The sequence below is a fragment of the Anastrepha ludens genome, chromosome 5 (genome assembly GCF_028408465.1).
Source record: "Anastrepha ludens isolate Willacy chromosome 5, idAnaLude1.1, whole genome shotgun sequence".
NCBI lineage: Eukaryota > Metazoa > Arthropoda > Insecta > Diptera > Tephritidae > Anastrepha > Anastrepha ludens.
The window spans coordinates 104701891-104714914 of record NC_071501.1 but is presented as its reverse complement, the minus strand read 5'-3'; the positions used below and the strand labels follow the sequence as shown (position 1 = coordinate 104714914).

The 13024-nt window shown below is 35.9% G+C and overlaps 2 protein-coding genes across 2 annotated transcripts; both read right to left on the bottom strand.

Moving 5' to 3' along the window:
* Positions 1-4519: 4519 nt before the first annotated feature.
* Positions 4520-5314, bottom strand: LOC128863441 (protein insensitive-like). The gene is made up of 2 exons (XM_054102599.1): positions 5198-5314; positions 4520-4958 (listed from the first exon to the last, which is right to left on the bottom strand). Exons 1-2 carry the CDS (start codon positions 5213-5215, stop codon positions 4638-4640), a joined length of 339 nt encoding a protein of 112 aa, XP_053958574.1. The 5' UTR covers positions 5216-5314; the 3' UTR covers positions 4520-4637.
* A 4542-nt stretch (positions 5315-9856) lies between these two features.
* On the bottom strand, positions 9857-10653 carry LOC128863250 (protein insensitive-like). Its single transcript, XM_054102330.1, has 2 exons — positions 10535-10653; positions 9857-10295 (listed from the first exon to the last, which is right to left on the bottom strand). Exons 1-2 carry the CDS (start codon positions 10550-10552, stop codon positions 9975-9977), a joined length of 339 nt encoding a protein of 112 aa, XP_053958305.1. The 5' UTR covers positions 10553-10653; the 3' UTR covers positions 9857-9974.
* Between the last annotated feature and the right edge of the window lie 2371 nt (positions 10654-13024).

The window sequence follows — 13024 nt, the reverse complement described above, 5'->3', positions numbered from 1 at the left end:
ATACAGTTCTGCCTTTTCGTTTCGCGTTTCATATATGTACATATATATATAAATGTACATAAATTTACAGTAAAACCATCGACCGTCACAACAAATAAAATGCTAGAAATGCTTAGGGTATTCAGTCGTAAGTTAAACGCGTAAGCGAGTAAACAATGTTTAAGACTCTGGTTTAGTAATCCAGTTATCGAACTTAGAGCAATTATTGTGAGAGATTTTATTTGAATAAAAACGTAACGAATTCTCAACAATATTAATCTTACTGTATACCGTGGCTATCACCACAGCTCTCATTCGGGCTTATCTAGAGTATTGAAATCGGGTGCCCTAAGTTGTGTGGGATTTTTACCTGTTATGGATATATCACCCTTTAATTGGGAAGATGCCGAAATGTTGTCCATTCGAAAATAGTCAATAATTTCCGCATAAAATCCACAATATTTTCTCCGCTTAAAATTTTGAGGGTTTCGGGAGTATAGCGTGGGCATTGGAACAAGACGTGATCGACATATTTTTCCATATCCGTGCAGATTGAGCATTTGGTGAACTGTGATATGATGCATTCATATATGTATGTATGTAAACATGCCTTCTAAATGCTCTACAGTACTCGTACATCCATTTACGAAAGCTCTCAATTAATAAAAAGTGCACAAAAACATATGTACATACATATGAGTATATTGCCCCAAAGTTAGAAAATTACTCTGAAAGAGGAGTGCGACTTATTTGGATGTTACTGTACATACATTCAGCCTTCGGATGTAGCCCAAAGTACCAAATATTTAATATTGATGAAATCGTTGAAGCTTCTGTGAGTTGTATTCACACACAGTAGTGTTCATAACAACAGGGACCAAATCACCTTTTATTTCAAAGCTTTAATACATACAAATATTTCGTCTTTAATATAACAATTCAAATACCAAATAATAATGTAACAATTCATAGTAAAAACCTAAAAATTTGTATCAGAGAATTACATGCAACAATTTTGTTGACGAAAAAACGAATTTCTTGCGGATTTGGGAGAATCTTAATATTATTGCTGTTGCATATCTGCATGTACATACAGCCAGTCCCACCTTATTTGATACAGATACGATTTTTTTATATTTTATTTTATTTCATTTCCCAACATAAAATACAAAAACGTGTTCACTCATTTCATTGCAATATAAAAAAGAAAAACATACAGAAAACTCGCGCCGCAGCTTCAATGATGCAGTTAAAAGAACTGCTATTCCCGGCGCATTTTCACCATCCGAAATCGTATCTTTGGTATGCGAGAATTTATGTAACCATGGGTCCGCGTACTTCGACAGAAAAGCGTGACTTAGTTTTGTCAAGTTTAGCCAGTACAACAACTGCTTAAGGCGCCTCATACTCAATGGCAATTTGAGAAGGAAACTGAAAGCATCTCACCAATTTGCTTATACCATTAACTATTCTTGATGAAATTGGCGACCGCCATAGCCGATGGGTTGGTTGGTGACTGCCATTCGGAATTCGGAGCACGTAGGTTCGAATATCTGTGCAATACCAAGATGAAGAACAAGTTTTTTCTAATAGCGGTCGCCCCTCGGCAGGCAATGGCAAACCTCCAAGTGTATTTCATAACAAAGTTCCTCTGTTAACTACATATATGAAAAATATTTGCGTAATTTGATAGATGTAAGTTAAAGCGCAAATAACACCGAAGAAGTACTTTATATTGGTGATTTTAATCATGGTAATATTACTTGGGTGAATAATAATAATGTTTTATTGCCATCAAATTTAAAGTCTGATCTTAACTTGCTTTTCTATTAGGCCATTGTCACATGGCTTTAACCAAATTAACTCTGTCGTCCGTAATGGAAATAAAATCTTGGATTTAGTATTTATTTCTGCCGAGTTGAGGAATGCATAGCTCCTATATCAAATAAAACATTTCATCATAATACGCTAGATATTGACCATCTCAACTTTCTTCGATTAAGAGAAGAATTTCTTTATTTCAGTAGCATTTGATAAATTTAGAATCAACTCCAAGCGTAAAGCAAACGGTTATCCAACTAGTTTTGTCTATGGAAATATTGCATCGCACAATCCCATTGAATCTTGCAATCTATTCGCAAATTTGTATCAAAAAGTGTACGATAAGTATGACTCAAATAATAACCATACAATTGAACTGTTGTCATTGGAAATCCTTGAGAGTTTTACGGCGACACGGTAGAGGATATCAAACTCGCAATCGCTAATCTGAAAAATGGTAATAGTTTGGTTCATGAGGGTCTTGCTGCCATTTCTTTTAAACTGCATTCAACTTTCAAATCTATCCCAATAGCTAAACCTTTTAATAGTAGTAGTATTACTATATTTTTTTATTCGATACTTTTAATATAATTAACAATATTGGAAATTCATATGAAAAATAGAGTAGGATAAATAAAATCATAGGCATTTAGCATTTGATGCTGTATGTCTGCAAAGCACTTCAAATTTAAAACTAAGCGAACTCTCTCTTAAGATATTCAACACCTGCGGTAGGTCCAAAACTTTCTCATTCGATTATTTGAAGAAATAGGACACACACCGATAAAATGGAACGTATCTTCAACGACATTTAATGCAAACAGTACAAGTTGAGCGTTAAGCTTTAGTAAGCCACCTCTAGCTCTAAAAATAAGCTTATACAGGGTGACCGATGGGAATCTGACGTTTTTGAAATGAACAGTACACAGTTATTTTAAATGAAATATTTTATTTTAATACACAAAATTCTTTGTCATGACATGCCATTTGAAGATTAATATTATTTGTGAAAAATTACGTCGGGTAAGTGGTGCCCATCCTCCTGAATGCAGTTTTCCAGCCTTCTCCAAAAATTGACCATCACACGAGTCATCAGTTCAACATCAATTGTAGCCACTTCTTTCCTGATTGCCTCTTTCAGTTCTGCCAATGTGAGGGCTCTGTGAGAGTATACACGTGATTTGAGATACCCCCACGCGCGTGTTTACGTGCAGAGCGCCCAGGGCTACGAGTCAGCGCGGCTCTCACACGCTCGATGTTGTCTGGTGTTCTTGCTGTCTTAGTCGGACCTGGTGGCTTCTTTTTCATAATAGATCCTGTTGTTCGTAGATTATGAACCCAACTGAGAATCGTGTTGCGGCTTGGAACGGTTCCACGACGCCCACGATTGAAACGCACGCGAAAAAGTCGCTGCACGGTAATAACAGACCCGCCATTCTGCACAAATGCGTAATACGGAAACATGCAATGTTCAACCGTCCACCGCTCCATAGCTACTGAAACGGCATCGAATGGCGAGATTACTGGCTTGTAATTCGCCTCCCTACTCCTCTCACCGGCAGAGTACTAGCCATCCCAAAAACGTGAGATTCCCGTCGGTCACCCTGTAGTATACGCCGAGAGCTCATCATTATAATGAATTGATTCTAGCGGTGCCAAATGCGAATAATGTCTTTTGAGCGCATTCAGCAAAAGCTGTCAGTTTTTTCTGGACCAATTTTTAATAGATAAAAGGCAAGCTAATCTTAATAGACGAGGGGCAAACATTTAGGAAGACTCCATTCTACACCATTGTATTTTTAGTCCACTTCTTAACCCAATGCATTCTCTGCCTTATTGCTTTCTTAAAGTACGTTCACATATGCAGCAATTAGCAATAAAACCACAAATTTAATCTACTCGTTCACATATGGCAGATTATCTGCAAAATTGACAATCAGCTGTCAATACTGTTGTGAAAGGTTTTTCTACATAGGAATTGCTTTGGTGGAATATTTCAGTGTTTTTGGTTTGTCTAACTATTATTAACGACAGCTGATTTAGAAGGAGAAGGAATAGCTAATTTAATTGCGCAAATGGCTGCTAGTAATAAACAGTTGGAGGAAGTCCGTAAAACTCCGTTATTGTTACCATTTCTACTATCATGTCGGCAGCTTTCCCTCCCACAACTCCAAACGAAACTCTGCTGCCGCTCTACCAGCGCGATCGTTTTTTTTTCTGTAAAATGAATCCAATCCTTCCCTCGTCATAAAAATATTCATAGACTCTACCTCTTACAAAGAACTATTGCAAATACGTTTTTTTTTCACAAATGGCCAATATAAAGCAAAAACAAATTTTGGATTCTGGGTATATATGTGCAACATATAATTAATTGGCGCTTACACCCCTTTTAGGTGTGTGGCCGAACTCCTCCTCCTATTTGTGGCGTGTGTCGTGTTAACTTCTGGGGATGATCGACAAAAATATGTGCTGCCTCGAATGAGTTAAATGAGTGTATGTTAGATGTCCATGAGTGTGTCTACCAGATTTCAATACTCCTGTATCTCATTTTCTAAAAACACCTATCCATTCTTTTTTTTGTTTTTTTGCACCAACACTGTGGCCGTTGAAAGATATTTATGCTGAAAATTTCACAATTTCATGTCCGTCTTTCTTGTACCAAAATGTAGCCAAAAATGGTACTTCAAATTATATAATTAAGTAGAAGAAATATAAATAATGTTCCTCGTACATTAATCTTTATTATACTTTAATTGCAGTTACTTGTATTTTAAAATATATAATTTTAACTTTTGATAGTTTTTTTTCGTTTTTGGTACCCATTTCACTATCTTCTAGTCCTTATTTCCCTTATTTTCTTCTTCCCACAATTTTCTCTGTTCGGCGCAAACTGCGGCGATAGTATTACGAACTTCCTCTTCAGACACTCCACTCCTGGTTGTGACCGCAAATATAATATCGTTTATAATATCTTCATCCAGCACTTTCTCATGTGGTTCTTCCTCAAAAGGCGGCGATTCCTCTTCAGTTGTTGCGTGTGGAGCTGATGGTTGATTGTTCATGGTTGTTGTGCAATTTAGATTGCGCGGTTTTGTCGCTTCTGCGGCATTTACGGCCAGTTGCTGCTGGGAATGACGATTGTCTGATGAAGTGGGCTAAAATAGGAAATAGAAGAGATAAGGTCTGAGTTAATATTGATACAAAATGAATATTGCATTTAAATTTTTATATAATTGTATAATTTTTTATAAATCACTTGGTCATCTATAGCCATACCCTTTACAAATAGCTTTACCCTATATTAATCACGCTTTTCTTAATTTTGATCACAAGTAAGGCACACTGAAAGGCACTGCCTTTACTAAAGCGAGCCTATTTTCTTCTGTAAACTTACCAATTGTTTATTATCCATGATTTGAGATAAAATAATTTGATAAAAGTCTATAAAAAGTATTGCGAGCTGCTTTCACTCGTTCGTCTTGTTGAACTGTTAGTTAATATTTTTAAGAATATTTATCGTACTCTGAAATAACAGTAGCTAAAAATTAATTCTAATACAGTTCTGCCTTTTCGTTTCGCGTTTCATATATGTACATATATATATAAATGTACATAAATTTACAGTAAAACCATCGACCGTCACAACAAATAAAATGCTAGAAATGCTTAGGGTATTCAGTCGTAAGTTAAACGCGTAAGCGAGTAAACAATGTTTAAGACTCTGGTTTAGTAATCCAGTTATCGAACTTAGAGCAATTATTGTGAGAGATTTTATTTGAATAAAAACGTAACGAATTCTCAACAATATTAATCTTACTGTATACCGTGGCTATCACCACAGCTCTCATTCGGGCTTATCTAGAGTATTGAAATCGGGTGCCCTAAGTTGTGTGGGATTTTTACCTGTTATGGATATATCACCCTTTAATTGGGAAGATGCCGAAATGTTGTCCATTCGAAAATAGTCAATAATTTCCGCATAAAATCCACAATATTTTCTCCGCTTAAAATTTTGAGGGTTTCGGGAGTATAGCGTGGGCATTGGAACAAGACGTGATCGACATATTTTTCCATATCCGTGCAGATTGAGCATTTGGTGAACTGTGATATGATGCATTCATATATGTATGTATGTAAACATGCCTTCTAAATGCTCTACAGTACTCGTACATCCATTTACGAAAGCTCTCAATTAATAAAAAGTGCACAAAAACATATGTACATACATATGAGTATATTGCCCCAAAGTTAGAAAATTACTCTGAAAGAGGAGTGCGACTTATTTGGATGTTACTGTACATACATTCAGCCTTCGGATGTAGCCCAAAGTACCAAATATTTAATATTGATGAAATCGTTGAAGCTTCTGTGAGTTGTATTCACACACAGTAGTGTTCATAACAACAGGGACCAAATCACCTTTTATTTCAAAGCTTTAATACATACAAATATTTCGTCTTCAAATAATAATGTAACAATTCATAGTAAAAACCTAAAAATTTGTATCAGAGAATTACATGCAACAATTTTGTTGACGAAAAAACGAATTTCTTGCGGATTTGGGAGAATCTTAATATTATTGCTGTTGCATATCTGCATGTACATACAGCCAGTCCCACCTTATTTGATACAGATACGATTTTTTTATATTTTATTTTATTTCATTTCCCAACATAAAATACAAAAACGTGTTCACTCATTTCATTGCAATATAAAAAAGAAAAACATACAGAAAACTCGCGCCGCAGCTTCAATGATGCAGTTAAAAGAACTGCTATTCCCGGCGCATTTTCACCATCCGAAATCGTATCTTTGGTATGCGAGAATTTATGTAACCATGGGTCCGCGTACTTCGACAGAAAAGCGTGACTTAGTTTTGTCAAGTTTAGCCAGTACAACAACTGCTTAAGGCGCCTCATACTCAATGGCAATTTGAGAAGGAAACTGAAAGCATCTCACCAATTTGCTTATACCATTAACTATTCTTGATGAAATTGGCGACCGCCATAGCCGATGGGTTGGTTGGTGACTGCCATTCGGAATTCGGAGCACGTAGGTTCGAATATCTGTGCAATACCAAGATGAAGAACAAGTTTTTTCTAATAGCGGTCGCCCCTCGGCAGGCAATGGCAAACCTCCAAGTGTATTTCATAACAAAGTTCCTCTGTTAACTACATATATGAAAAATATTTGCGTAATTTGATAGATGTAAGTTAAAGCGCAAATAACACCGAAGAAGTACTTTATATTGGTGATTTTAATCATGGTAATATTACTTGGGTGAATAATAATAATGTTTTATTGCCATCAAATTTAAAGTCTGATCTTAACTTGCTTTTCTATTAGGCCATTGTCACATGGCTTTAACCAAATTAACTCTGTCGTCCGTAATGGAAATAAAATCTTGGATTTAGTATTTATTTCTGCCGAGTTGAGGAATGCATAGCTCCTATATCAAATAAAACATTTCATCATAATACGCTAGATATTGACCATCTCAACTTTCTTCGATTAAGAGAAGAATTTCTTTATTTCAGTAGCATTTGATAAATTTAGAATCAACTCCAAGCGTAAAGCAAACGGTTATCCAACTAGTTTTGTCTATGGAAATATTGCATCGCACAATCCCATTGAATCTTGCAATCTATTCGCAAATTTGTATCAAAAAGTGTACGATAAGTATGACTCAAATAATAACCATACAATTGAACTGTTGTCATTGGAAATCCTTGAGAGTTTTACGGCGACACGGTAGAGGATATCAAACTCGCAATCGCTAATCTGAAAAATGGTAATAGTTTGGTTCATGAGGGTCTTGCTGCCATTTCTTTTAAACTGCATTCAACTTTCAAATCTATCCCAATAGCTAAACCTTTTATTAGTAGTAGTATTACTATATTTTTTTATTCGATACTTTTAATATAATTAACAATATTGGAAATTCATATGAAAAATAGAGTAGGATAAATAAAATCATAGGCATTTAGCATTTGATGCTGTATGTCTGCAAAGCACTTCAAATTTAAAACTAAGCGAACTCTCTCTTAAGATATTCAACACCTGCGGTAGGTCCAAAACTTTCTCATTCGATTATTTGAAGAAATAGGACACACACCGATAAAATGGAACGTATCTTCAACGACATTTAATGCAAACAGTACAAGTTGAGCGTTAAGCTTTAGTAAGCCACCTCTAGCTCTAAAAATAAGCTTATACAGGGTGACCGATGGGAATCTGACGTTTTTGAAATGAACAGTACACAGTTATTTTAAATGAAATATTTTATTTTAATACACAAAATTCTTTGTCATGACATGCCATTTGAAGATTAATATTATTTGTGAAAAATTACGTCGGGTAAGTGGTGCCCATCCTCCTGAATGCAGTTTTCCAGCCTTCTCCAAAAATTGACCATCACACGAGTCATCAGTTCAACATCAATTGTAGCCACTTCTTTCCTGATTGCCTCTTTCAGTTCTGCCAATGTGAGGGCTCTGTGAGAGTATACACGTGATTTGAGATACCCCCACGCGCGTGTTTACGTGCAGAGCGCCCAGGGCTACGAGTCAGCGCGGCTCTCACACGCTCGATGTTGTCTGGTGTTCTTGCTGTCTTAGTCGGACCTGGTGGCTTCTTTTTCATAATAGATCCTGTTGTTCGTAGATTATGAACCCAACTGAGAATCGTGTTGCGGCTTGGAACGGTTCCACGACGCCCACGATTGAAACGCACGCGAAAAAGTCGCTGCACGGTAATAACAGACCCGCCATTCTGCACAAATGCGTAATACGGAAACATGCAATGTTCAACCGTCCACCGCTCCATAGCTACTGAAACGGCATCGAATGGCGAGATTACTGGCTTGTAATTCGCCTCCCTACTCCTCTCACCGGCAGAGTACTAGCCATCCCAAAAACGTGAGATTCCCGTCGGTCACCCTGTAGTATACGCCGAGAGCTCATCATTATAATGAATTGATTCTAGCGGTGCCAAATGCGAATAATGTCTTTTGAGCGCATTCAGCAAAAGCTGTCAGTTTTTTCTGGACCAATTTTTAATAGATAAAAGGCAAGCTAATCTTAATAGACGAGGGGCAAACATTTAGGAAGACTCCATTCTACACCATTGTATTTTTAGTCCACTTCTTAACCCAATGCATTCTCTGCCTTATTGCTTTCTTAAAGTACGTTCACATATGCAGCAATTAGCAATAAAACCACAAATTTAATCTACTCGTTCACATATGGCAGATTATCTGCAAAATTGACAATCAGCTGTCAATACTGTTGTGAAAGGTTTTTCTACATAGGAATTGCTTTGGTGGAATATTTCAGTGTTTTTGGTTTGTCTAACTATTATTAACGACAGCTGATTTAGAAGGAGAAGGAATAGCTAATTTAATTGCGCAAATGGCTGCTAGTAATAAACAGTTGGAGGAAGTCCGTAAAACTCCGTTATTGTTACCATTTCTACTATCATGTCGGCAGCTTTCCCTCCCACAACTCCAAACGAAACTCTGCTGCCGCTCTACCAGCGCGATCGTTTTTTTTTCTGTAAAATGAATCCAATCCTTCCCTCGTCATAAAAATATTCATAGACTCTACCTCTTACAAAGAACTATTGCAAATACGTTTTTTTTTCACAAATGGCCAATATAAAGCAAAAACAAATTTTGGATTCTGGGTATATATGTGCAACATATAATTAATTGGCGCTTACACCCCTTTTAGGTGTGTGGCCGAACTCCTCCTCCTATTTGTGGCGTGTGTCGTGTTAACTTCTGGGGATGATCGACAAAAATATGTGCTGCCTCGAATGAGTTAAATGAGTGTATGTTAGATGTCCATGAGTGTGTCTACCAGATTTCAATACTCCTGTATCTCATTTTCTAAAAACACCTATCCATTCTTTTTTTTGTTTTTTTGCACCAACACTGTGGCCGTTGAAAGATATTTATGCTGAAAATTTCACAATTTCATGTCCGTCTTTCTTGTACCAAAATGTAGCCAAAAATGGTACTTCAAATTATATAATTAAGTAGAAGAAATATAAATAATGTTCCTCGTACATTAATCTTTATTATACTTTAATTGCAGTTACTTGTATTTTAAAATATATAATTTTAACTTTTGATAGTTTTTTTTCGTTTTTGGTACCCATTTCACTATCTTCTAGTCCTTATTTCCCTTATTTTCTTCTTCCCACAATTTTCTCTGTTCGGCGCAAACTGCGGCGATAGTATTACGAACTTCCTCTTCAGACACTCCACTCCTGGTTGTGACCGCAAATATAATATCGTTTATAATATCTTCATCCAGCACTTTCTCATGTGGTTCTTCCTCAAAAGGCGGCGATTCCTCTTCAGTTGTTGCGTGTGGAGCTGATGGTTGATTGTTCATGGTTGTTGTGCAATTTAGATTGCGCGGTTTTGTCGCTTCTGCGGCATTTACGGCCAGTTGCTGCTGGGAATGACGATTGTCTGATGAAGTGGGCTAAAATAGGAAATAGAAGAGATAAGGTCTGAGTTAATATTGATACAAAATGAATATTGCATTTAAATTTTTATATAATTGTATAATTTTTTATAAATCACTTGGTCATCTATAGCCATACCCTTTACAAATAGCTTTACCCTATATTAATCACGCTTTTCTTAATTTTGATCACAAGTAAGGCACACTGAAAGGCACTGCCTTTACTAAAGCGAGCCTATTTTCTTCTGTAAACTTACCAATTGTTTATTATCCATGATTTGAGATAAAATAATTTGATAAAAGTCTATAAAAAGTATTGCGAGCTGCTTTCACTCGTTCGTCTTGTTGAACTGTTAGTTAATATTTTTAAGAATATTTATCGTACTCTGAAATAACAGTAGCTAAAAATTAATTCTAATACAGTTCTGCCTTTTCCTTTCGCGTTTCATATATGTACATATATATATAAATGTACATAAATTTACAGTAAAACCATCGACCGTCACAACAAATAAAATGCTAGAAATGCTTAGGGTATTCAGTCGTAAGTTAAACGCGTAAGCGAGTAAACAATGTTTAAGACTCTGGTTTAGTAATCCAGTTATCGAACTTAGAGCAATTATTGTGAGAGATTTTATTTGAATAAAAACGTAACGAATTCTCAACAATATTAATCTTACTGTATACCGTGGCTATCACCACAGCTCTCATTCGGGCTTATCTAGAGTATTGAAATCGGGTGCCCTAAGTTGTGTGGGATTTTTACCTGTTATGGATATATCACCCTTTAATTGGGAAGATGCCGAAATGTTGTCCATTCGAAAATAGTCAATAATTTCCGCATAAAATCCACAATATTTTCTCCGCTTAAAATTTTGAGGGTTTCGGGAGTATAGCGTGGGCATTGGAACAAGACGTGATCGACATATTTTTCCATATCCGTGCAGATTGAGCATTTGGTGAACTGTGATATGATGCATTCATATATGTATGTATGTAAACATGCCTTCTAAATGCTCTACAGTACTCGTACATCCATTTACGAAAGCTCTCAATTAATAAAAAGTGCACAAAAACATATGTACATACATATGAGTATATTGCCCCAAAGTTAGAAAATTACTCTGAAAGAGGAGTGCGACTTATTTGGATGTTACTGTACATACATTCAGCCTTCGGATGTAGCCCAAAGTACCAAATATTTAATATTGATGAAATCGTTGAAGCTTCTGTGAGTTGTATTCACACACAGTAGTGTTCATAACAACAGGGACCAAATCACCTTTTATTTCAAAGCTTTAATACATACAAATATTTCGTCTTTAATATAACAATTCAAATACCAAATAATAATGTAACAATTCATAGTAAAAACCTAAAAATTTGTATCAGAGAATTACATGCAACAAATTTGTTGACGAAAAAACGAATTTCTTGCGGATTTGGGAGAATCTTAATATTATTGCTGTTGCATATCTGCATGTACATACAGCCAGTCCCACCTTATTTGATACAGATACGATTTTTTTATATTTTATTTTATTTCATTTCCCAACATAAAATACAAAAACGTGTTCACTCATTTCATTGCAATATAAAAAAGAAAAACATACAGAAAACTCGCGCCGCAGCTTCAATGATGCAGTTAAAAGAACTGCTATTCCCGGCGCATTTTCACCATCCGAAATCGTATCTTTGGTATGCGAGAATTTGCACTTACAGAATGAGTTTGACATAAAGCAATATTAAATTTTATGTAACCATGGGTCCGCGTACTTCGACAGAAAAGCGTGACTTAGTTTTGTCAAGTTTAGCCAGTACAACAACTGCTTAAGGCGCCTCATACTCAATGGCAATTTGAGAAGGAAACTGAAAGCATCTCACCAATTTGCTTATACCATTAACTATTCTTGATGAAATTGGCGACCGCCATAGCCGATGGGTTGGTTGGTGACTGCCATTCGGAATTCGGAGCACGTAGGTTCGAATATCTGTGCAATACCAAGATGAAGAACAAGTTTTTTCTAATAGCGGTCGCCCCTCGGCAGGCAATGGCAAACCTCCAAGTGTATTTCATAACAAAGTTCCTCTGTTAACTACATATATGAAAAATATTTGCGTAATTTGATAGATGTAAGTTAAAGCGCAAATAACACCGAAGAAGTACTTTATATTGGTGATTTTAATCATGGTATATTAATATTACTTGGGTGAATAATAATAATGTTTTATTGCCATCAAATTTAAAGTCTGATCTTAACTTGCTTTTCTATTAGGCCATTGTCACATGGCTTTAACCAAATTAACTCTGTCGTCCGTAATGGAAATAAAATCTTGGATTTAGTATTTATTTCTGCCGAGTTGAGGAATGCATAGCTCCTATATCAAATAAAACATTTCATCATAATACGCTAGATATTGACCATCTCAACTTTCTTCGATTAAGAGAAGAATTTCTTTATTTCAGTAGCATTTGATAAATTTAGAATCAACTCCAAGCGTAAAGCAAACGGTTATCCAACTAGTTTTGTCTATGGAAATATTGCATCGCACAATCCCATTGAATCTTGCAATCTATTCGCAAATTTGTATCAAAAAGTGTACGATAAGTATGACTCAAATAATAACCATACAATTGAACTGTTGTCATTGGAAATCCTTGAGAGTTTTACGGCGACACGGTAGAGGATATCAAACTCGCAATCGCTAATCTGAAAAATGGTAATAGTTTGGTTCATGAGGGTCTT